This window comes from Pseudorasbora parva, unplaced genomic scaffold (genome assembly GCF_024679245.1).
Source record: "Pseudorasbora parva isolate DD20220531a unplaced genomic scaffold, ASM2467924v1 scaffold_31, whole genome shotgun sequence".
Lineage (NCBI taxonomy): Eukaryota > Metazoa > Chordata > Actinopteri > Cypriniformes > Gobionidae > Pseudorasbora > Pseudorasbora parva.
The window spans coordinates 1,034,994-1,060,694 of NW_027125103.1; the positions used below are offsets into that span (position 1 = coordinate 1,034,994).

The 25,701-nt window shown below is 42.2% G+C and overlaps 2 protein-coding genes across 2 annotated transcripts; one reads left to right on the forward strand and one right to left on the reverse strand.

Moving 5' to 3' along the window:
• The first annotated feature begins 976 nt into the window (after positions 1 to 976).
• Positions 977 to 7,017, forward strand: LOC137065781 (uncharacterized). The gene is made up of 2 exons (XM_067437310.1): positions 977 to 1,983; positions 5,535 to 7,017. Exons 1-2 carry the CDS (start codon positions 977 to 979, stop codon positions 7,015 to 7,017), a joined length of 2,490 nt encoding a protein of 829 aa, XP_067293411.1.
• Positions 7,018 to 16,527: 9,510 nt separating this feature from the next.
• On the reverse strand, positions 16,528 to 23,994 carry LOC137065790 (alpha-2-macroglobulin-like). Its single transcript, XM_067437317.1, has 34 exons — positions 23,811 to 23,994; positions 23,492 to 23,675; positions 23,265 to 23,421; positions 23,097 to 23,149; positions 22,954 to 22,974; positions 22,690 to 22,855; positions 22,528 to 22,612; positions 22,343 to 22,457; positions 22,147 to 22,267; positions 21,947 to 22,056; positions 21,706 to 21,876; positions 21,400 to 21,627; positions 21,122 to 21,334; positions 20,894 to 21,043; positions 20,507 to 20,668; positions 20,352 to 20,427; positions 20,085 to 20,172; positions 19,776 to 20,001; positions 19,565 to 19,688; positions 19,373 to 19,494; positions 19,240 to 19,291; positions 19,074 to 19,157; positions 18,807 to 18,983; positions 18,600 to 18,675; positions 18,350 to 18,506; positions 18,208 to 18,282; positions 17,975 to 18,137; positions 17,715 to 17,899; positions 17,426 to 17,647; positions 17,239 to 17,360; positions 17,057 to 17,138; positions 16,886 to 16,969; positions 16,708 to 16,813; positions 16,528 to 16,626 (listed from the first exon to the last, which is right to left on the reverse strand). The coding sequence occupies exons 1-34, from the start codon at positions 23,888 to 23,890 to the stop codon at positions 16,586 to 16,588; spliced, it is 4,278 nt and encodes a 1,425-aa protein (XP_067293418.1). The 5' UTR covers positions 23,891 to 23,994; the 3' UTR covers positions 16,528 to 16,585.
• Between the last annotated feature and the right edge of the window lie 1,707 nt (positions 23,995 to 25,701).

Here is a 25,701-nt window from a genome sequence, read left to right on the forward strand (position 1 = left end):
AAAGTCTATAACTAATTTGCAGGACAAACTTAGTAGGATAATTTCAAGCAATTCCGTAAAGGGTTACTTGTATATAATTAAACAATTTTCCCTATCGGAAAATTTTAATACGTAATGAATGACTGGCAAATTATATTCATAAATTCATGAATATTGAATATTAAATCCCTTTTGAGTTAATTATTCCCCGATACATTAAACTCATAGTCATTGTTGTTACACTGACTATCACTGTATTAGCAAGTTGCAGTTCCTGTGATTATTATTCCCATTACACTTTAAGATGAGTAAGCAGGCGCAACCACTTAAAGGTAAAATATTCACTCTGCAATCCTCTGACTAATATCAGAACCGGCTCGTCTGTGTTTGAGAATGTATTTCGCGAAACATATCTCTAAGAGATATCGGGTCCCTTGATGAACGAAGATAGTGAGAAGTAGAGATACTCAGAGAGATCAAAGATCTAAATTAAATCACAACTAATCATACGATCAGCTGTAATTATAAACGTAACAAACTCAAGGAAACTACATACAATTAGAGTCAGATTAAATTAAAACATGGAGTCAGATTTAAAATTGGATCTTCACACTTTAATAAATTACAGTGTCCTTTATAGAAGCGCCTGAAAAGACGAACACGCAGTATTCCTTCGACCAGCTGTTGGATTCCTACGTTGGGCCAAACAGGTGGAGTTTACAAAGAGGTGACCCCGCCCTACGTGATCTCCCAGTCTCAGGCGAGTGACGTCTTTTGGCGCGACAATTCAGATCCACCCGAGTGAGCATGAGGTTTGAAGTTCTACTTTTCTGTCTACAAATGTCCTGGTAAGTCCATTTTTGTTTACCTTTTAGAAAGTGTTGAGGGAAAGCCTAGACGCACCCAATATAGACACATTTGTTGAACGGGTCGGTATACCCACAATAGACCGGAGACCGTAGAAATCCGGTGGTGTTTAAGGTTATTAGAAAACAACATGGCTTATCAGGGAAGCGGCAGTTTGAGTGTAGATAAGGAGATAATGGAAACGCTTGGAGTGAACATTAAAGATCTCCTCCTTAGCTTGCGCAACAAAGCTGTAGATTTTGAGTGGAACAATGATAAAATTCTAGCTTGGTACCAGACTGAGGGCCGTAAATTGGAAAAAAAGGCTCCTTTTAAGAAAATTCTGGTCGCGATCGTTTATCTGCTGCGTCGAAATGATTTGGAAACTATTGCAGAAAACGAACGTGTAATAGCCCATATAAAAGAGCTAGAAATGCAACGATCGGACGAGTTAAAGAAGCTAAGAGCGCAGGTCGAAGCATTTGTGTATGATAAACAAACATGGGCAAGACAGGGCAGCGCGATCGAATCACAAATGAAAAAGCTTGAAAAGAAGCTTAAATTAGATAAAGATTACACATCCGCGCTTGAGGATTGCTGCGAATCAGCAGGATTTCCTGTATCTGCGGTAGTCGCGGCGATAAGCAGTAAAATGGGTAACGCTAACGGGCAAAATAGCGATAGTGACGAAGATGATGTTGCACTTCTGTCGAGCAGTTTGCAAGGCCATCTGGACCTGAGAGAGCGTGAGCTTTCTCCAGGACCCGCGAAAGAGCAAAAACTATCCGATGAGCGAAAACAACGCAGTCCCATAATAACTCGAGTTAAATCAGGCTTGGTTCTCCGGAAACCGGTGAAAATTGCTGTGCTTAAAACAATGACGAATGCAGATGATGAAGTCACTACCATTAGCCGCCCTTTAACTTGCGAAGAATGCACGAAACACAAAGAAGTTGTGGGAATGATGCCACGAAAAGGTCCTTTCCAACCCTACTGGGACAACTTAATGCTACAGGCATCGGTGTACAAATTAGAGATCAGAGATGTTTGGCAAGTAGCCCTTCTTACCATTCCAGACGAGCTAAAACCAAAAATTCCCCGCGAATTAAGAAATGGAGAAATCATAATCAAACAGGAAGATGAAGATGACGACGACGTGTATGAAAGATTAAAGGAAACTTTATTAGAGTTAAGGGGACCAACACACGCTGAGTGGAATAGGATTTTAGAGATTAAACAGACTAACAAAGAACCGTTTGAAATTTATGCCGAACGTTTATGGGTGACATACAAAGAGCATTCAGGTTTAGAGGATGCACAACGCGATCAGGAAGTTTTATTACAACTCCTGAAAAATAACGCCGGTCCCCATATACAGCAGGCATTAGTTCACGGAGCCGATCCGCCAGAGAATACCTACCGGTCATTGGTGGATTGGGCTTCCAAAATAGAGGCCAGGCTAAAACAAAACAAAACCCGTTCTGTGGCAACAACACAATGGTTAACCGAAGGAAGAGGTGCTAAAAATCCTGACCCTAAATTTCAACCTCGATGCCAGTTTTGTAAGAAAAACAACCATACTATCAAAACCTGTTTTCAATTAAAACGCAAACTAAATCAGGAAACGCATTCTAAGGACGACAATGGAATACTCAGGCGTTTAGGGGATTTGATTGCAAAGAATAACACTTCAGAAAACAGCGCAAAGCAATCTGAAGAAAGAAAATTGACCCAAGATGACGCATTCCAAACAGAGCTCGCTGCCCTGCTAGAAAAACATAAAAGGCCCCAATAGGGGTGCGTGGCCTCCATTGCTATGGGAAGCGTTGTCACAAGCGGTAACAGAATCAAAATAAGAGCTAATCTCGGAGGCCGGTTAGTTAACATTCTCATTGATTCTGGAGCCGCCTGCTCTTGTACAAACCTTCCGTTACCCCTAAACACGAGAACTATTCAAATTAAAGGCATAGGCGATACTTTGATGACCGCAACGCAAACACAACCAGTTAAACTTGATTTGGGCGTGGTTATGCTAACAGAACAATTCTGGTATTTACCAGACAATAGTGAAGGAACTGTGCTGGGAATGGACATTATGAGAAAGCATGGATTTGTGATTCATTGTTTTGAAAAACAAATTGAACTACGAACATATAAAACTACAAAGGGAAGTTTGCCTAAAGGCAATGCAAACATTATGTCCATGTCCAGTACAGATCCAATTCAACGTCTCATCAGCAAACACAGCAATGTTTGAGCTAATCATGAGCACGATTGCGGCCTTGTTGACTTTGAGGTATGCATCGAGGGAGAGCCCCCTCCCCCGCAAAAGCAATACCGCATCAAGCCAGAGGCAGAGGTCGCTGTTCATGAGATAGTACAACAGCTTGAGGCAAGAGGAATAGTTCGACGATGCAGTTCCACTACGAATTCACCGTGCTTGCCAGTGCCAAAACCTAATGGAAAATGGCGTCTGTGCATAGATTATCAGCGTCTTAACAAAGTTCTACCTAAAGCGACACCAATAGTGGCAAATCCAGCTACCATCTTATCACAAGTTTCAACCGATGCTTCATGGTTCACAGTGCTTGACATCAAAAATGGTTTTTGGTCTCTTAAAGTTAAACGAGAAGACCAATGGAAATTGGCATTTACTGTAAATCAAATGCAGTATACCTGGGAGCGGATGCCACAAGGCCTACACAACAGCCCAGCCATTTTCCACAGAGCTGTGGCAGATGTCCTCGGTCCCTTACTAGGGACTGGCCAGGTCGTTCACTATGTGGATGACATTTTGATAGCTACAGGAAAACAAATTGAGAACCATTTGCAGCTGGTTGACGAGGTGTTACAAAGGTTAGGTGACGCAGGCTTTAAAATGAACAAAGATAAAGCCCAAATTGCACTAAAAGAGGTACACTATTTAGGGTACACTCTGACGAAAAGCCACAGAGCCTTAACAGACGATAGAAAGAAATGCATCGCCGAACTGCCTCGACCACATACTTTAAACTCGTTACAAAAAGTATTGGGAACAGCAAACTATTTACGAGACTTCATCCCTGATTATGCAAACACCGCTGCGCCGTTGTATTCGCTTCTAAAAGGAAAAACAAAACCAAATGATGTCCTTGAATGGACTGACGAGCATGAACAAGCATTTAGTGATTTAAAACAGCGTTTGTGCACCGCGCCTGCCCTTGGATTGCCCAATGTATCAAAAGTTTTCCACATTCAAGTAGACACGCATGAAATAACACTAAGCGGAGTCTTAGCTCAGGAATATGGGGGAAAACTGCGTCCAATCGCGTATTACAGTCGGAAAAAATCTCTGGTCGAGCAAGGATTCGACCCATGTACGCAACACGTGCTAGCGGTGCATTGGATGCTAAAAACAACAGAGCCCATTGTCGGTTTTCAACCTGTTGTTGTGCACACAATGCACACGCCTGTACGAATGTTGTTACAGGGCCGAATCAAGGGAGTTTCTTCCCAAAGATTAGCGAGATGGCTAGCCGACATTCAAGCGCGTGACATTACCATAAAAAACACACGAATTTTGCCACATCTGCTCGGGGATGTTGAGGGAAATCCACACACATGCCAGCCTGTAAAAGAGGCACAAAGCCTTGTTCATGACCAACCATTACCAGGCCAAGCACCTGTATACATAGATGGTTCACGATTCTGTCAGAATGGTCATTTTTATGCTGGATGTGCAGTGTGGGCCCCCAATCTTCCAGACACAGATGCTGGACAACAATTGTTGTTTAAATTACCGTCTAACGTATCCGCACAGGAAGCCGAGCTCATTGCATTGCTAGAAGCGATTAAGGCACACCCTGAACCACTTTGCGTGTATACAGATAGTCGGTATGCGTTTGGGGTTGTAACTGATTTTATGGCTCAATGGCAATTGAGAAAATTCCTCACTTCTGCTGGAACGCCTATAAAACATTTCAACACCATAACGTCAATATGGAAAGCAGTCCAAGCGCGAAAAAACCCCATGTCCATTGTGAAAGTACGCGCACACATAAGCAAAAATCCAGATGTGCACGAGAAAAACAATAATGTTGTTGACCAACTGGCTAAGCTGGCCGCAGTCAAAGGCGACCAGTGGCAAAAAGAGACATCCTCTGCTTCTGTAGCAAGTGCTGCCCAAGTCACACCCATTGACCTCAAACAGTATCAACAAGAGCTGTGGGTCTCTGAGGGAGAACTTGTGCCACACTTGAAACATGATCAGATGGTGAATGTAATTGAAGGCATAGTACTCCGAGATGGAAAATTTGTCGTTCCGGAAGCCCTCCAAAAACCAATAATCAAATTCACCATAACATTACGGCCTGGGAACAACTTAAAGTTTTCCCAGATTCAGAAATTGGTAAACTGCACACATTTTATGAGAAGAATAATTATGGCACAGATCCTAAAAAATGTTATTCAAGTACGGATCTGGAACCAGCAACATATAGGTGCACTCACACAACATCGCATAACGACACACATTTGAAGTTTACGGAACTTTTGTTCAATCTGACAAAACGGACACCGAGCAGTATTGTAAAAACATTTGTTTGGACTAGTCGGAAAGAAGGAACATACTGTGTGGGAAAATGTGAGGCAAATCTGGACAATTTTACTAGCCCTCACAATTGCTCATGGACTTTACACCATTGCTTTAATTTGACTACCTGTGGATACAGGAAACCCACACAGTGTCCAAAATTACATCCCACTCCTCCAGGTGGTCTGATCAGAGGAAATGTGAATAAGACTTTGCTTCATGATGTCAATCTTGTGATAACACATGTGACGTATAACATCTCTAATATTTTGTCTGCCTACGAAAAGCACTGTGATATTAATGACAAAACATACACATGGCTACAGTCACGCATCGATGATTTAGTTTCTGATTACAAAAATAGACTTGCAGTCCAAATTCCACCTGTTCGCACTAAACGAGCTATATCCAACAATTACAAAATAACAGGTCAATCTCAATTTTCAACATGGTTGGCAAATCAGGTGGCCACTGGTTTTCAACACATCACTAATAGTAATGAAAATATTATTAAAGCGGTCAGATCTGAGGCGCAGGCGCTTCTGACGACCAGCCAGACAATTTTCAATCAGACCCGTACCATCGAGCATGACTTAGCCTGTAGGTTGTATGCACAGGATTTGTTTACTGCAGCGAGACAAGAGATTTTAGATCCTCGTCTCTATAAAACACCTAGACATGTTCTAAATGATCTTATTGAAATCTTAGATCTGCATAGATGGCTTGCATCAGAGAAAATGAAAAATATTAAATACTCTGAATTATTATCAACGTTAATGATGTATACTGGAAATGAATGTACTGGCTGTATTGGGTTCTTTGCCACTTTCCCTTTAATTCACCCAGATCAAGTTTACTTAAATTCCACTACCATACGCTCTATTGGCGTTGTAGTGAAGGATCAGATCATAAAATGGGACTATCTTACGGGGTATATGACTTTGAGGGGCATTGAAACCTTGTTTACCACTCGCAGTTGTTGTCATGAAACATCAAGTTACGTTATTTGCACCTGCAACACTTTACAGCCTTTTTCTGCCAATGACTCTAAGCTTGTTAACGTCCAGTCATTGCATGGACATTCTGATGCTGTTCAAGTGTCTCACACACAGTGGTGCATCGTCAGTGAGATGAATTCCTTCACCTACGGAGGTCTGACCTGCCCTGCTAACCACACTTTCTGTTTAGAAGTGAAAGAAGACTTTTCAATGGGTCAGATCAACATCCTGGGAAGGGTACCAATGGACGCGGATGTTTCCCCCTGGTGGGAGGACACTTTTTATGAACAAAGCACACAAGATTTGGTCAACACAATGGACTTAGTACAAGAAATGATCCTGCAGACCGAATACCATCTCAACCAAGCACAAGTGGAGGCAAATCTGGCGAAAAAGACTGCCGAGATCCTGTCCAGTTCTTCTACGCGTTCAGCACAGTATGCGTACACATGGTGGGACTGGATGTTCCGTGGATGTGCCATGGCCAGTGTGTTCATCTTTTTATTCACACTCTGTCAGTGCTTTTACTTCAGAAGTCTTCTTCGAGCAATGCGCACTTCAACCAACATGGCCATTGCACTCAGCCCATTACAGATACCAGCCCTACGGAAAGTGCAGCTGTAAAAAAAAAAAAAGAAATCCCTGGTGGTGGCCCCTCGGAGACTGCTCTGTCTCTGCTCCAAGGGACCAAGTGCGGAACTGTAAGAATGGATTTCACCTGAGAACAAACTAAAGGGATTAAAGCTGAAATAAAGACAATAAAACTTCACTATCCGAATGCAAGAGTAAACAAGACTGCACCTGGCCCAATCCTATTTCCTCACCCCTGCCGAGATATGACCCTCTCACCCTCTGGGTCACATGCAAATATCACAGATACTGCCACAAGCTGTTTCTGTATGGTCAATATAAATACTTTTGGTGTGATTGGTAAACAGGTTTCATCCTCACATCAGGGGAACTGGTGACATTCCAGCTCTAGTAAAACAGGTCGTAAAAGAAGGACAACCGGGTTTGTTCCTCTGGTGTGGGGAGATGCTCATAAAGATCTTTTGATAAACATTTGCTGTCAGGCCTCAAGGATAGGTGGGACCATTTGGGTCTGAGAAAAGAACCAAGATCTGCATAAATATTTGGGTGCTAAATGTTTATTGTTCTTTGATCTGGTGGAGTATTTAAGGGAAAGGAGCAAACCGCTCAAGGAAGCATCTGTATCCAGAACTTCCCACACTGTCCCCGTGTGTTTCTATATGCCAGGTAAAATGATGACTCTTTGAAACTATGTTTATATTATTTTATACTTGAGTAACATTGTATGCTGATCCGTTGTGTATCATTGTCTTTTAATTTGACTATATTTTGATGATTTTGCCTGGCTAAATAAACATTAACTTTGATTAATCTTGTATTATTCTAAGGCCGCTTCTTTTAGTACGATCAATCGGTCTCCAAGTCTGGTATTTCCGCAGGCGTTGTCTCGGCGTAGATCAAACAGCAGGACTCAATGAATTGGAGCATAGCGCACAACATTAGGGATAATCTGATTTCTGACTATCACTGTATTAGCAAGTTGCAGTTCCTGTGATTATTATTCCCATTATGCTTTAAGATGAGTAAGCAGGCGCAACCACTTAAAGGTAAAATATTCACTCTGCAATCCTCTGACTAATATCAGAACCGGCTCGTCTGTGTTTGAGGATGTATTTCGCGAAACATATCTCTAAGAGATATCGGGTCCGGTCCCTTGATGAACGAAGATAGTGAGAAGTAGAGATACTCAGAGAGATCAAAGATCTAAATTAAATCACAACTAATCATACGATCAGCTGTAATTATAAACGTAACAAACTCAAGGAAACTACATACAATTAGAGTCAGATTAAATTAAAACATGGAGTCAGATTTAAAATTGGATCTTCACACTTTAATAAATTACAGTGTCCTTTATACAAATGTTTTTTTATTGATTTTCCTTATGCAACATTTATACATACAACATTAATTCAGATCCATATACATATACCACATCTTAACACATACCCACACAGACGCACCCCAACAACCCAAAAAAATAAAATAAAATAATAATAATAAATAAATAAATAAATAAATAAATAAATAAATAAATAAATAAATAAATAAATAAATAAATAAATAAATACAAATAAAATAAATACAAAGAAATAATAAATTATATAATAATATGCCAACAGGGGGGGGGGGGGGGGGGAATTATACTATTCCACCCCTAATGAAAATTCAAAATAGGATAAAAAGGGTTGCCAAACCGCATAAAACTTTCCAGAGGAACCTCGGATAGTATATTTAAGGTGTTCAAGTTTGAGATATGACATCACCTCTTTCACCCAGTGTTTATGAGATGGGGGCATTGCCTTTTTCCAACTAAGAAGAATCAGGCGTCTAGCCAATAAAGTGGAGAAGGCGATGAGCTCTATTTGATTAGTGGTTAGATGCATTTCTTCTGGCACTACACCAAAGATGGAAGACAGAGGATTCGGATCGAGATCTTTCTTGCATATAAATGAAAATGTTCTGAAAATGTCTGACCAGAATTTTGTTAATCTGGGGCATCCCCAGAACATGTGACTCAGATCTGCTGGTTCAAGACTACATCTGGGGCACATCGAGTCTAACCCTGGATATATTTTAGCCAACTTACTTTTAGACAGATGGAGCCTATGGAGCACCTTAAACTGCAAGAGCCCATGTCTAATACATACTGAAGATGAGTGCACCAATTTTATTGCCCACTGCCAAGATAAATCTGAGATTTCCAATCCCAATTCCTCCTCCCATTGCCTCCTTATACGATTGAGAGATGGGGAAGCGGTTCTTTGGATGTTCTCATACAGGATTGATACCATGCCCCTAAGTGAAGGGTCCATGTTTAGCAGATCATCTATCCAGCCACCATCTGGTTGGTTTAAAGAAGGAGAGAAATGTTTTTTGACAAAGCTACGGACCTGTAAATACCTAAAGAAATTGGACTGAGGGATCTCAAAATCGGTTTTTAACTGCTGGAATGAAATAAACGTGCCGTCTTTGAAAAGGTCCTTAACATATTTGACTCCATTTCTGGACCATAGTTGAAAAGCAGAGTCTATAAGGGAGGGAGGAAACATAGGATTCGATAGGATAGGTGCAGAGGGCAGAGCCTGTTTACTTTTAAAGTGAAGTCTGAACTGTGACCATATTTTGAGTGATGCACGAATAATTGGGTTATTCGTAGAATAACATTTGCTTAGGGGTATTGGGGCACAGAGCAGCGTAACGCAATGAAACTGGATTACATGAATGCTGCTCCATAAGTGACCAAACTGGAGCTTCCTCACTCGATGTATCACAGAGCCAGAATGTCAATTTATGAAGGTTAGCTGCCCAGTAATAATACAAAAAATTTGGCATAGCCAATCCACCCTCCTCTTTTTTCCTTTCCAGATATTCTTTCCTTATGCGAGGATTTTTTTTATCCCAAATAAACATAGAAATACAATTACTCAGATCCTTAAAAAATGATTTAGGGATGAAGACTGGCACTGTCTGAAATAAAAATAGGAACCTTGGTAAAATTGTCATTTTAATGGAGTTTATCCTCCCAGCCAGAGATAAGGGTAGGGTTGACCATCGTACCATGTCTTTTTTAGCCTTTTCTAATGCTGGCTTAAAATTGCTTTTGAATAGATCCTTATACCTGCGTGTTATACTCACACCTAAATAAGGGAATTTGTCAAGACTTACTGAAAATGGAAAAGATTGGAATGACAATTGATGTGCTTTTTCATTAATGGGAAAAAGAAGACTTCGTTAAATTAATTTTATATCCCGAAACTCTCCCAAAATCAGAAATAATTGAAAGAGCAATTGGTATAGAGAAATTTGGATTAGACAAAAATAGGAGGAGATCGTCCGCATAAAGCAGAAGTTTATGCCTGTGTCCCTCCCTTTGTATTCCAGTCAGACCAGCCGTATTCCTTAGCATAATTGCGAGGGGTTCAATAGCTACATCAAAAAGCAATGGGGACAGAGGGCATCCCTGCCTTGTCCCCCTAGAGAGAGAAAAGTATTTAGATGTTGTATTGTTTGTTCGAATAAATGCTTGAGGCCTGGTATATAGAATCCTGATCCAAGAACAGAACATGGGACCGAAGCCAAAACTTCTAAGTGTTGCAAACAAGTAGTCATATTCAATTCTATCAAATGCCTTGTGAGCATCTAAGGATATTAGGATCTCTGGAGTAGTATTATCTTTGGGTGAGTAGATCACATTAAATAAGCGACGGAGATTACTGAATAACTGTCTACCAGCAATAAAGCCAGTCTGATCAGGATGTATTATCGTACTCATGACTGGCTCTATTCTGGTCGCCAGCACCTTGGTTAGGATCTTATAGTCACAGCAAAGTAAACTGATCGGGCGGTAAGATTCACATTTAAGTGGGTCTTTGTCCTTTTTAAGAAGGACTGATATGGTTGCCTGTGTCATGGTTGAGGGAAGAGACTTTGAATCAAGGACTTCCTCAAATACTTTACTCAATAGAGGCGTTAATTTGGCAGAAAATTTCTTATAAAATTCGGCCGGGTAGCCATCAGGACCCGGTGCTTTTCCAGATTTTAGTTTCTTAATTGCACTGTCAATCTCGAGAATTGTTATATTGCCTTCCAGCGCGGATTTGTCCGATTCATCAATTGATGGCAACTCTAAGTTGTTGAAAAACTCTTCTATTCGCTTAATGTCACTCACCTCAGAAGTATATAGCGCCTCATAGAAAGATTTAAACTGATCATTGATACCCTGCTGGTCTGTAATAATGTTGTCCTCACTGTCTCCAATTGCCGGAATAAAACCTTCTGCTCTAGATTGTTTCAATTGATAGCACAAGAGCCTGCCAGCCCGTTCACCATGTTCATAATAAATCTGACGTGATTTCAAATAGAGATCTTCTGCATGCTCACTAGTCAGGGAGTCAAATTCCGTTTGTAACAGGAGTCTCTCCTTGTGCAGGTCATCAGAAGACAATGTTGAATGTGGCTGATCAATTGTATTTATTTTATTTATTATTTCTGTAATCCGCTTTGATTTCCTTTTTTTTTGCGCTAGCTTGATAGGAGATAATTTGTCCCCTTATAAATGCTTTCAAAGTATCCCATAGAATACTATAACTTATTTCTGGGGATTCGTTTGTCTCGAGAAAGAAGTCATTTTGAGCATCTATGAATTTAACAAAAGAGTCATCTGCCAGAAGCCTTGAGTTTAAGCGCCATGTACGCTGGGGGATTACATTACCTGGGAAACAAAGCTTTAGTACTACTGGACTATGATCCGAAATAACTATGTTGCCATACTCTACTTGTGTCATTAGGGGGAGTAGTTTCCTGTCCAACAGAAAGTAATCAATCCTGGAATACGTTTTATGTACCGGTGAATAGAAAGAAAATTGTTTCGATGATGGATACTTAAATCTCCAGGGGTCACTTACACCATATGTCTGGAGAAATGAATTGATACATTGCGCCGATTTACTTTCTGCAATAATTGTGGAACTAGAGCGATCCAGAATTGGGTGTAGGACACAGTTCAGATCCCCTCCTAAAATTAAATTATATGTGTCAAGACTGGGTAAAAGTGAGAAGAGATCACTAAAAAATTGTACATTATCCCAATTGGGTGCGTACACATTGGCCATGACCACGGGCATGTTGAAAAGTTTGCCTTGAATTATTACATATCGACCATTTTTATCCATCAAAGTGGCCTCTTCAACAAACTGTACGTTCTTATGTATAATAACAGCAACCCCCCCACTCTTACTATTAAATTTAGAATGGTATATTTGTGTAAAGCCTCCTCTGTGTAGTTTGACATGGTCCTTGTTCAATAAATGAGTCTCTTGTAAATATACTATGTCAGATTTCAAATTGTTAATGTGGGTGAATACCTGGTTTCGTTTCACTGGGTGATTTAGCCCCCGTACATTCCAACTGACTAGCCTCGTTTCGCCTCTACTTATGTTGGTTCATCAGCAGTACTAAGAAGGCCATGGTTTTGTGAAGAAAGAGAAAGAAAAAGAAAAAAGGAGAAGAAAAAAAATACACCGATGTATTGGGGTCCCTAAACACACAGACAACACAGGCATGATTATCCACAACAGAACAAAAGACTGACATTAAACAAAATATATTATTAATCCTTGCGTTTGAAACCGCAGTTTCTTCCAGTTAACCCTACTCCCAAATAGCTTACCATGTGAGCCCTCACTTAGAAAAAGAATAGTATAAGGCTCTTATAATAGTTAAACTTCCAAGCTGAACCCCAAACCCCAGAAGTGATGACATTGAACATATGTGTTAGTTAGAAGAACGAGCAAAAAGGTGATGCTGTTAGAAGTAGCGTCTTTCCGTCAAAGTTGTAAGTTCGGCATTGGCGTTAAACGCTTCATTAGCCACGCGGCTGCTGATCACCTCCACTGGCTAGGCTCTTCAAACCAGAATCCTTAGCAAACATTGAGCCGCAGTTGTCAGAGACGGAAAACACGCATCCGCTTGTAGTGTCCCCTAGATACAGCGTTTATATAGCATATAGCGTCGGCTGCTTACCCAGGACTCAATATCAACGTAGGGTAAATAATACGCAGACAATGAGCAAGATTTAACATCGGGTAACCATAATAATGTAACATAACCTGAATATAAACTTGGACTACCCAGTCAATAACCTGCTGCTCATGTTTAGCCAACCGCCAGCGTCTGGTATATGCACGATCGTCACTTGTCCTTACTAGTCAGGTTCTTCAAAATGAAGTCTTTAGCTTTTACCGGGTCCTTGAAGCTTGTCTCTTTCCCATCCCGTGTCGTGATCCTCAAAATTGCAGGGTATCTCAGTCCAAAGCGAACCCCCTCACAATTGCGGAGTAAGCTCCTCACCTCGTTGAAAGCTGCTCGCTGTTTGCTCACCATCTGGGTGAAATCGGGGAGGATCCGTATTCGATCGCCGTGGACTGTAGTGACTAACTTCATTTCCGTGGCTTTCTTCAAAATGTCTTCTTTTTCAGGGAAATAGTGACACCTCACCACAAAGGCGCGCGGTGGTTCATTGTCGTCAGTTGGTCTGCTGCGAAGGGTACGATGTGCTCGGTCTAAGAGTGGAGTTTTCTCGAGGTTGAGGGCCTCTTTCAAGAGACCGGCCACAAACTCAGTTATCTGTTTGCCGTGCTCTCGTCCCTCTTTTACTCCTGTAATGCGAATGTTTGAGCGTCGTGACCTCGCCTCCAGATCCTCACTCCGTTCTTTCAGTACGGCCAACTCCTTTTTCATAGCGATAAACTCCTTCTCAAGGGTAGTAATGGAGTCCGAATATCCCCCCATCGCGGACTCCAGTCCAGTCACACGTTCCTCCGCTGCTTCCACTCTGGTATTGACGTGCTCCACGGCATTGCGTAACTCGGTCCGGAGCTGGTCAACTTGGCTGCAGAGTTCAGATGATTGGGCAGCAGCGTTTTCTTCGATTTTTGCAATCAGGTCCTCTTTGAGTGAATTGATTGCTTGGAGAACAACGTAGTTATCGCTCGTTGCGTCCTTCTTTGAAGTAGTTTGGGGTTCGACATTAGCATTTGTGCTAGCAGCAGATTCTGCATCTCTGCGGTTACTCCGGCTCTTGTTCATTTCGCTTCAAAAGTGGCTCAAACTGGATTAAAACCGACTGTTAAGCCCTTACTTGCACACAAAGGCAGCTTTAGGATGCTAGTACATAAAATAAGAGCTATATAAAACGGAATTTGAAGTCGTTTGTGGGGAGCTCGACAACTCTACGTCTTTACATGGCGCCGCTCCAACCGGAAGTCCAGTGTCCTTTATAGAAGCGCCTGAAAAGACGAACATGCAGTATTCCTTCGACCAGCTGTTGGATTCCTACGTTGGGCCAAACAGGTGGAGTTTACACTGTCAACGTTTGCTAGGAGGACTGAAAAGAAATAGGGTATAATTGTAAGTGCCTAACCACTCAAGCAATGTACATTAATATCCTACATTATGCTTAAGCGCCATCACTGCGACACACCACCACTTACACTCACCACACAGGGAGCAATTCCGAGACTGATCCTGGCAATGTTACTAGGTCCCCATCCCGGGATCGATCTGGAATCAATGAAAAAGCTCTCTGTGATGGGTACCACAAGCCGTCGTTCCCCAAAGAGGAGATTGTTTCACAGTTGGACAGTGTGTTCTGAGGATGATGATCGAGATTCTGTGAGTGAACCTGAAGTGCCCTACATTAAAACACCACCTTAAGGAATCTAACTCAATATAATTTCATTAGCCAACATTATAGTTCACTGGATATTTTTCATCAACACTCCGTATCTCCGGGTGTTCTGCAGTTACGTAATTATCATTGCAAACATCTAGATATTAAACAAAACACTTTATCGTGACAGATAAAAATTCACTAAATAAATTAAATCACTTGTTTTTCAACTGAAATGATTCCTCTATAAAATGCAAGATCCTCCTCAGGATTTAACTGGCAAAAAAACACAAAATAAAAACTGTGACAAAAACTCGAAAATGGACATGATTGATTACTCTCATGCAAACAACGAGGATTTTTAGTTTTTGCCCTTATTCTTTCGTTGTTTGGATTAAAAAGTGAGAATTTGAAGAGTGGACTCTTACACGGACATGTACTATGCTGTTGTTTCTTGGACTCGTCCGATCTGATCTGCACAAAAGGGAGATTAAAGATGAGTACCGCGTTTATTACGCTAACGTTTAAATAGCTAGTGCTTTAGCATTTCATTAAACCCTTTCCTCTCTGGTGTATTTATTGCAAAACGAGTTGAGAAAATGAATCTTGTTTTAGCTTTCAAGTGATGCATAGTTTGGGATAGCTGATTGAATAGTTTGTATAATTAAAAGTAGAGACACGCCACTTGCGACAACCTTCCCGCCCACGATCCGGCTGAGGTTAATTTGGTTAAAGAACTCAAATAATTTGAGTTTAATTTGATTTATTTGGTTAAAGAACTCAAATAAACCACAGTCACAGGCAGTCGTGGGTTTTCTAGCTTCATATTAGAGATTCCCTGAACATGTCATTATATTACTTCTGACCTATTAAATTGATCCTAAGCCAAATATATGCCGTTGCTACAACAGACAAGAATGAAAAAGACATGCCTAGAATGAAAAATTCGCTCAGCATCTTGCAGGAATATGGTTGGAATCGGCCCTTCAAGCAGCAAGTACTGATTTTATCCACTTCTTGACTGTCAAACCCATTTCTGATTAAATTGAAAGTTTCTTACCAAGACAACATTCCGATGATATCCCGTGTTGTCTCGATCGAACGCAAGATGCTAGTATTGGAAACTTGCACACAACAGTTTGTCAAATGACAACCGGTAATTTTCCTGCCAGTGTTGTCATAAAATACAACAGTAGAGACACATGTCGATCCCTTTTGACGGAGTGAAATCTAAATTAGCCTACATTTCATCATTAACACAGTTTAGAAGCCAACAACACTACTACTACTGTTTAGTTGCTTAGAGCGCTCACTCAATCCTTGAAGCTAATGTCACCTTCTCCACCATTGAGAACTGAAGCATGTTTATTTTGCAGCAGGTGAGTAGTAGACATGACACTGACTATTTTGAGTGGCTTCTACACCACTTGGTTTGGCTAACTCAAGCAATTTTTAAATCAGTACTCTACGGTCAAACTGTAAAGTTACTGTACAAACAACATTTACACACTACCCAGTTCAGTTCGCGATTCAAAGTCAAGCTGTCATTGTCAAATCATTGCCATGACAGATGGTATAGATGTGTTAGCTGAGCAGTGAAACAGCCAATAAGAGCAGAACTCTGCATTAATAGTCACAGCCCTTCCAAATAAGGCGAAAACAGAGCATTAGATCCTAGGGAGAATTTCTAGGGATGTAAACGGACCCGTAAAACCGTATCTGGACAAGCTGACCTTAAATAAGCCACATACCCTCTATTTAGATATCAGAACAATTTGAAATATTGTTTCAAATCATTCTAGGGCACCTTTAAAACCATGTAATCATGCATAAATCTTTAGACAATTTGAGTGCACACGAGGCAACAAAGACTGATTGTATAAAATCAATTTTATTTGAGTCATGTCTTGCAGCCAGTACCGAGTCAAATCATGGACAGGGTGACGTGTAGGTGGTCTCAAACGCATCACCTGAAAGAGGAACATGAAGTGAGCTTGATCAATTTCAGTGAGTTCAGCCAGAGCAAAGCACGATTAGGAAAAAAAGCGTACTTGGCTGATAGTAGTCATAAATGTTGATGACTGCTGGCTTGAGATTTTTCACTGCAAGAACCTGGTTCAGCCGAAGAGTGTAGCTCATGGGGACTCCTTGGGGAACCTACGAGACCGAAAGGATGAACAGTATTCGAAGATGGCAGCTAGTGAATATACCCAGTGTACAAGGTCTCACCTCTTTCAGATACACTAGGACATGATCATCATCTGCGTCAACACGCTCCACTAGCGGAGCAAACGACTGGGGTGGAGATCCAAGCTGAGGGGAAAACCATAGTTTACAGACAGACAATTATATTTGAAGGAGCTTCTAGCATCTTGGGACCAAATCATCTTGAACACAAACCGGTGACGTATCTGCAGTGAAGCCTGACAGGAGCTTAATGTCCACGATAACCATGTTAGTGCTTGCTTTTACACCGTTGTATCTGAATGTGTAATGGGGGAAATAAGTGGTTTAGTCAACAGGATCAATGCAAGAGTCAAACAAGAGTTGGTTTCAGGAAACCAAGCCAAAGATAGCCTTACGTCACTATGAAGTTCAACTTGAGATTGGCTCCAAGCCGTTGGCAGTCTCCCTTAACCGCCGCTTCAACACTCAGTGTCCTGGTGAATTTAACGGGTGTTGGGATGTTGTAGAAACATGCAATCTATAGTACGGAGAGCTTTTTAAGAAATTGGATTTGCACAAGACACAGGAGGTGAAGATACAGACCTGCACAGACACACAGTTGGATCCTGAGGCTTTAACACTATATTTGCCAGGAACGTTCTTCAGCGGTTTCTCCTGATACAGCAGCCTGTTATCCCGATTCACGGTGAAACTATAAGAGTCTCCTCCTACCACTGAGGACTGTACAGTAACGGTGCTGAAGCCGTCCAAACTAAACACTTGAGCAGCGTACACAGACAGGGCATGAAGAGCCACCACAGTGTCCTGAAAACAAGCACCAGATTAAAAACCCCACTTAATGAGCGTGCTCATGTTTGGTAGTCAGAGGCACCTGTGTCGAGGAGAAGCCTCCATAGGGATTCTGCTGGGTCACCAGCCAGTTGACAATGCGGTTAGCATAGCCCAGATTAGCCGTCGTGAGAGGCTGAACAGCGAGAACCGCTAACAGCACGTAAGCGCTGATCTCAACCGCTAGAGTATCACCAGATGTCGTCTGGGACCAATGGAGCTTAGTGCCTTAGGAGGAGATGGAGGGGAGAAAGTTGATGGCAAAGGCGATAACCAATATCAAGAGGCTGGTGTAAATGTCACCTTCAGAAATGGCAAGGTTGTCCAAGGTAGTTAAAAGCTGAGATCGAGTGGTGGTCTCTCCAGCTAGACTGAAGGTGTAGGCAAGCAGAGCCGTGGCATAAGTGTTTCCCAGGTTCCCAATGACAGGCCTCAAGCAGGACAGAGCGTTGGTAATGACGGGATCCTGAAATCAAAGTAAGCGTCAGGCAGCAAGGTCACCTGCAAGGAACACATACAACTACGAGATGTTTTACCGTGGCAGGGACGCCTAATTCAAGCAATGACGCCACAACGTAGCCAGTCATGGTCACGTGGTCGCCAACTCCCCCCTAAAAAACAAAAGATTTAGAACATACCAAGTCTATTGGTTCGAGCATTAAGAAACGTATAAGGCACCTTCATGTCACTGTGGTACAGAGTTCCCTGTTGCATGAAACAGCCATCTGAACGCTGCTTGCTGATCAACCAATCCTTTGCAGTCTGCAGGACATTTGGATCAATGAAGATGAATTGCCCCGCTAGACCAAAAGACCTCAGGACAAAGGCAGTCAACCTGGCCGTGAAGAAGGTGGTGACAAACTGAACTTAAACCGAAAGTGCCATAACAGCTCATACACTCACAACAGTAGAACAGGAAGCAGCTCACCATGTATTGGATTCGTCATGACCGAAGGTGCTGTATGAACCATCCTCGTGTCTGTAGTTCAGTTGTCCTTGATATCCTGATTAGGTCAAAAGCCACATGTAAATTAGTCAGGCAGTTAGACAGTCTGATAGCCTAAGGGGAAGAGCAGGACTAAACCTTCTTGTCATTTAGGCTCCTAGACATTTAAAGTGGATTGGTCGTCCATACCGATTCGAAGGTAGCCTGTGGCGGTCTCTCGAATGGCTGCAGTGAGTTGCCCCGTGACCTTCAGGTACAGCAGGACGTAAATATTGGGAGCAAGAATGATCATATTCTGTTCTCCACAGCCAGAAGGCATCTGTAACAACCCATCTAGATTCTTCAGTGCACGACCCATTATATCCCCTACAAGAGGAGAAGCATAAAGCCCACATCAGAAACAACGTTATTCAGACAAACATAATGCGTCACTTTCTACTCCATGAAATGCTTTACCAAGGACTGAAACGGAGCATCTGGCTGATCCCTCAATTACATTTCTCGGAAGTGTCACAGTCACGTCTTCAGAAAGAACGCTTCCTGTAGACCGAACAAAGGATCAGCGTTGAACACTAGGCTAATGTTTGGCTGAACAGGGATAAATCATTGAGTGCAAACAAACCCTTTGGACACAGTAACCAACTCTGGGTGTTTGTCCTTTCAACTCCTTCAGGCTATAAAAAGCAATAAAACACCACATCAGTAAAGCAGAATGAGTTCCAATGTCAAACTCCTGAAGGCCGTTTTACACTTACCAGGACAAGTAGACTTCGAGTGACAACGTCAACGCGTCCTCTGGACGGCACGGTCACTGCCTCAGTGCCACATCGAGTGCGGGATGGCTCGGCTGAAGCGTTGACCGTCACATTGACCGTTCCTGTGGTGACAGACAGGAAGTGAGCAACACCGTTCACTTCAAATTTAGAAACTGCCGGTACAAAACTGACCGAGAACAGAAGCTGAGAGAACCCATTTGAAGGTCTTTCTCCCATTGGCACAAAGACAGGATGAGTACGGATCAGGATATTCTGTAAGAGTGAAGTTTGTGGATGAAGCTGGAGTCACTTTAACCTGCCAATGAAACGGAGCACATGAAGCAAAGATGGGACCTTCTCTATACATATCCATTATATAAAAGGTAAATAAACCATGACAGACCATGATACACTTGGACAGATAGCTGAAGACCGTGGCCTTCAGATCAAAAGACTCCCCACGGACTATAGAGTATGGCAGGGAGAGCTCCAGGAAGAAGGGCTGGAAGACCGTCAGCAGAGCGGGAGGAGCCAGACCGAAACCTATTGAGGACAGGCAGAACGCCTCAGTCTCCCATGTGGTGATGGTGTCAGGAACAGTGAGGGGAACTTGTGTGGATCCAGTGGCTCTGAAGGACAGCAGAAGAGCAATAAAGGGGAATTCGTGAGTTTACTAGTACGTACTTCAGAAGGAACAAGATCCTTCACTAACCCCACTTGAGCAAGCTGCCAGAACCAGGTTTCTGGAAAGTAAGTCCTGATGGTCACATCAGAAGAGGAAGCGTCGCCTCCAGCACTTGCTTGTAAAAAAAAACACGACGATTCACCAGTGAAAGGGACAAGCAATTTCACACACTCTTGGTATATTAGAATATTTATTCTGCAGACTATGCAAATATATCACAAAGAATGAGGAATAAGCTCCAATAACTGAAGGCAAGTTCACCAGGTCATTGACAGTCTCACTAAAATAACCTACCATCTGGAAAGCGAGAATACAGCCGGCATGGAGGGGCTCGTACAGCAAGATTTGTTGCGATCTTCATTCCCAGGCTCTGTAATAGTAACGAGTCAAAACAATAGTCATTGACTTGAGTCTTATTCAGTGACTACATGGCTATGAATATTTTCTACCTTGAATGCTGTGTAGGCTTGATTTGTAGGAACAGTGTAGGGAGGATAAATCCTCCCTACAGCAGCCTCAACAGCTCGACGGGGTGGAAAACCAAAACATGGTTCATCCTCAACACTGTACGGGTAACCTGATAGTGAGCGCACTGGGAGCAAGTCAAACACCTGGGACCATGAAACAATTGCTTTCTGTAAAAATATTGCACTAAAAGCCTTTTGGCATGTTATGTTCAGAGTTTATAATGTAAGGCGTTACAGCGCAAGGTACAACACTGCTGTAATCATAACAGCCCTATAATAGCATAGGTTTGTCAGCATTACACAAATTCTAAAGCTGAACCTGAATGTCAAGCAAGCTCAAGGATTTAAAGAGCAACTGCACATGGATACCATTTCAGCACTCAGGCGTCTTCCTGGCTCCAAGATCCGGACGCTCTGATCTACAGCACTAAGGCCACACAGAGAGCCTGCTTGAGCAGAGACCGTCAGAACATTTCCCTCAGCAGGAACAGCTGTAGCAGGAGAGAACCGTAGAGACACCTGGAACAAGGATCAATGCTCTGTAAGGCACGTCACCATTCCCCACATAAAGCCAAAATATGCTAGCGCACATCATACCTGGTTTTGGAAACACCTTTCCGTCTCAAAAGACACCGTAGCTGCAACTACATTCTCACTGGGCAGAACGCAGTAGACCAGAATCTGCACTGCTGGAGCCATAGCGACACTGACAGACAGTTGGAACGACACCGAGCCACTCGTGACAGTATTAGAAGCGCTTGCTCTGACTCTCTGAAATCCATGGAGGACAATCACGCCTCTGGACAGGACCTGACAGAAGACAATACAAGATGCTGAACAAACAGACCAGCACACAAATTAAAATGTCCACTCACCATATAGACGATATCAGCGCTGTAGTCGCCAGTCTCTCCAACAAAAGAATACTTCACGGTCACTGGAAACACAGCACCACATTTGAGTGGCTGCTCGAGTGTCACTATAGTCAGTTCACTAAATGATGGGTTGTCAGGAGAAACGGGTCGGAGAAGTTGAACAACCCTCGTATCTGTAGTGAAGTATGGGGATTTGTAACCATAACCAACCACTGGAGTCACACTCGCCTGGGGAACAGTGAATGGAATTGGTCTCTTGCAAGAGTGAGTGGTCGACAGTCACAAAATATAAAGAGCAAATCGTACCACCAGATTGAGATCAGCTTTTGGAAGATTAGCAGTGTTGAGGGAGAACGTGGCCAGTCCGTTCTGGTTTGTGGTCAGATTCAGCAGCAGTTTGTTTGGCCAGCTGTTACCATCCAGGAGATACACAGCTTTGCTTCCAATTGGGGTGCCATCAAAACGAGACACTGATAGCTGGTAGGAGTGACCAAGGTCAGGAAAGGAAACCAGTGTAAAGGCTTCTGCAACCAGGGATAAAAGTTACCTTTCCATTAATCGTTAATCCAGGTTCAAAATAATCTGGGATGTCCACAAACGTGACCTTGCCGACTTCAAATGTAATGGACACCGTTGCAGATTTTGACATCACTACAGCTGAAAAAACAAAACAAAAAACAAAAAAACTAACAAACAGGTCAACTCCCGCCATAGAGAGCCGTTGGCTCAGATCAGCCAATAGCTCACCTGTTCCCTCCTCAGTGACGGTCACATTTACAAGAAATGTGTCTTGCATATCATTTTCAAGCGCAGTGCCAAAAAACACTGATGTAGCGACAGCAAGGACAGCACAGCCAGTAGCATTCATCTGGTAGCAGAACAGAAGTGGTCACATTGAAGTCAAGTAGAAGAAAAACCCTCCATTGTAAGGCAGGAGTCAAACCTGTGCAGTTTGAGCCAGGCAACGACGGCTCACCCCAGGAACCACAACATATGGAAATGGCTCACGACACACTTCCACCAACACTTGACCAGGTACAGGTTGGCCATATGTGTATCTGGGAAACATCACAACTAACGTCTAGAACTGACCAACCACAAGATAAGAAAATAAAAAGCTTCACTCACTTGGCACAAGCCTCAACTTTCAGTCCCACATCAGCAACGCTGTACGTCTGTGGGATGTTTACGGTCACATCAAACTTCGGCAAAACTAAAGTAGGAAACAAACTTGAACAGGAGCTCAGATCCGTCGTTGAACTGCTGCACATTAGAGGAACAACGACTTACCATATTTTTTCACCTCAAAAACATGGGAGGTCATTTGGTCACCAATAAAAGCCTTTAGTGTATACATCCCTATCTGAGCCTCTGGGTTTAACTTGTGAGAAAGCTGCAAGATCCACCCCGTTGAGGAAACGTTAGTCCACTGGCCAATCCGGTTATTATGATTGTCCTATGAAAACAGTTAGCAGATCAGAGGAAAAACTACAAACAGAGTACAAAAACCTTCATCACCTCCATTCAAAGACTTGCACTGGAGAAAAGTCTTACCTCCACCGCCACCAGATTGTACTGCAAGACACAAATACAGGAATATTAGGCATTTAAGAGAACACTGATGCAGTAGTCAGTGAAGAAAGAGGAAAACGCTGCACATAAGAATAATTTGCAGTTTGATTATGGTCAGGCCTTACCATCTGATCAAGAGGCACAAATTTAGCATCCATGGTGACAACTCTGAAATTCACTGCAAAAACAGCAACAAACGCTCACATAAATAGCATTACACAAATTATCAGAACTGGTGCTAGTGTTTTTTTTCTACAGCGCCAATATTCAACCATGGGTCATGCACTGCTCACCTGTTTGTCCTGGATTGTAGATGGCTTTGTCTGTTTGGATGAAGGTCAAAGGCAGGTAACGTCTGAACATGACTTTCCTCTCTTCGGTCGCTCTGAAGACACTCCCTTGAACTTCCACCTTCAGCTTCTGCACAGATTCTCCATCTACTCTAGGAGCCTGTAGAGAAACTACAGTTAACATACAACAAACCAGACAAGAAAAAGCCACAAGTCTCATGATAACAGACCTGGAAACGAAAGCAGCGGTGAAATGGCTTAGAAGAAACCTGCTGCACAAGTTGAGTCGTGCTGTTTGTGTCATCAAGCAGAGAAACGGTCATTGTAAGACTCTCTTGCGGTTGCAGAAGACTTGCACACAATTTGGCATCAGACCCAGACTCTGTCACTGCAGGGAACATCACCATAAATAATCTGTGAAAACATGAAGGGAAAAAAATAAATAATCCTTGAACATGGAAAGGGATTCAGAGTTGTTGGAGACCTGTGAAGGAGAAGGGGGAGAGGAAAAAAAAAAAAACAGTTCACTTCAAAGCCCATGGTACTTACGGCCTTTTCTGTCCATCGACAGCAAAGAGGAATAGAGCTAAAAGGAGCCCTTTCCAAACACAAACCTCCCTCCCCGCCATGAGGAGAAATCAACCAAGACCACACAGAAGGCTCTCAAAAACCTGCAGCACTTCTGTACAGATTCACACTGCTCTACAGCTTAACTCTGAATTATTTGTTCTGATGGCAACATTATTGAAAGGCTCTTAATAATTGGGATCAGTTTGAATTAGCACTCACAGGCAATCAGGGCGTATTTAGGGCGGAGCCCCGGTAATTAATCACAGGGTTGCCAAAGTGACACGGGCTGCGTTCGGAACTGCATACTCATTGACTAGGTGCTCAATTTCAATAAATACTTACTTAACGAGCGCTAAAAGAGTAGGTACTATATTTTCAGGGGTGCTTTTTAATATCCCTCCTCGTTTCCTCGCTCCTCCGTCCTCCATCCTATGACCCGGAAACTGATGGAGCTCAGCCATCTTGTAGATCTCAATTCTCTAATTGCACCGTGAGGAGTCGAGGATGGAGGAGTGAGGATGCCTCCTAAGGAGTCATGAGCGAGGATACACTGGAGTATCCTTTGCGGAAGGGTTTTATCGACTAAATGTGACGCAAGCTTTAATTCTCCTCCCCCTTCACATCGTGCCACATTTATTTATTAATTTATTATCATATTTACATGTACAAGACACAAATTTTTGTCAAATAACAACACCTGACAGTTGCAGAATTATATCAAAGCACAAGAAAATGAAAGAAACAAATAGAAACTAATATTATACAACGAAAAAGCAGTTAATAACTGGAATTCGTTGTTAATAATAACTGGTAATATTGATTAAAATATGGACAAATATGGTATTTTGTGGAGGCTGAAGCTTACAATATAAATAGTTATCTCTAATGTTCAAGAATCCCGACTAAATCCAGCTGTCATCATTAATTGACGCCGCTTTGAAGTGACGTTAAAGGGAGCGAGGATATATCTTGATTCAATTCCTCCGCCCTCGCGTCTTTTCCTCGGAAGCTAGGAAAGGAAATGAGGTTGCACAAATAAGAATTGGGAAGCACCCCAGATCTCGTTAAGTATGAATGCGATCCGCACTTTATGCGCCATGTTGACGTTATCATGTGACCCATGACGATATCACAAGCGCGACAACTTGTGTGACAGGTTTAATTCATCTATCTTCTATATATTAATATTGGCTTAAACTTGCTCATTTTGTGGTCTTGTTTAAGAAACAGCTGCCCATTTATTTTGTCTTTGTAGCATAATAAATACATTTTAACCCTACTAATCTGACCGTTGCATCCTTTTTTATCTTTGCAAAAACCCAAAATCGTGATCTCTTGAATATGTTGTCAATTTCTTTATTTTATATGCACATTAAGTTCAGGAATTTGTATGTTAAAGGTTCCCTAGAATGAAAAATTTAACTAACCTTGCCATAGTTAAATAAAAAGAGTTCAGTACTTGGCCATCACATACAGTGAGTCTCAAACACTATTGCCTTCTCCTTTATATGTAAATCTTGTTTGTGAAAAACACCACGGAAAAAAAAGTCCATTTTCAACCTAACGCCACCTGTGACGCAATCGCTGGGATCCTTAATATGTACGCCCCTAAGATTTGCATGTCAGCCCATGTTAATTTTCAGGCGGAATTCAGCAGATAAACAAGCGTCACGCGAGGATAGCGAAAACGGCAGATCATGGAAATAAATGTCATGTTCCAGGCTGTGCAGGGGATGTGAGGACTTTTCATCCTCTTCCCACAGATAAAAAAAAAAAAGTCAACAGTCATGGTTGATGTTTATTGGATACTGCAACAATTTAATTCAAAGTTGTTTGTTTGCTAAGCCCATTTCACCACGGAGAGTTTTTT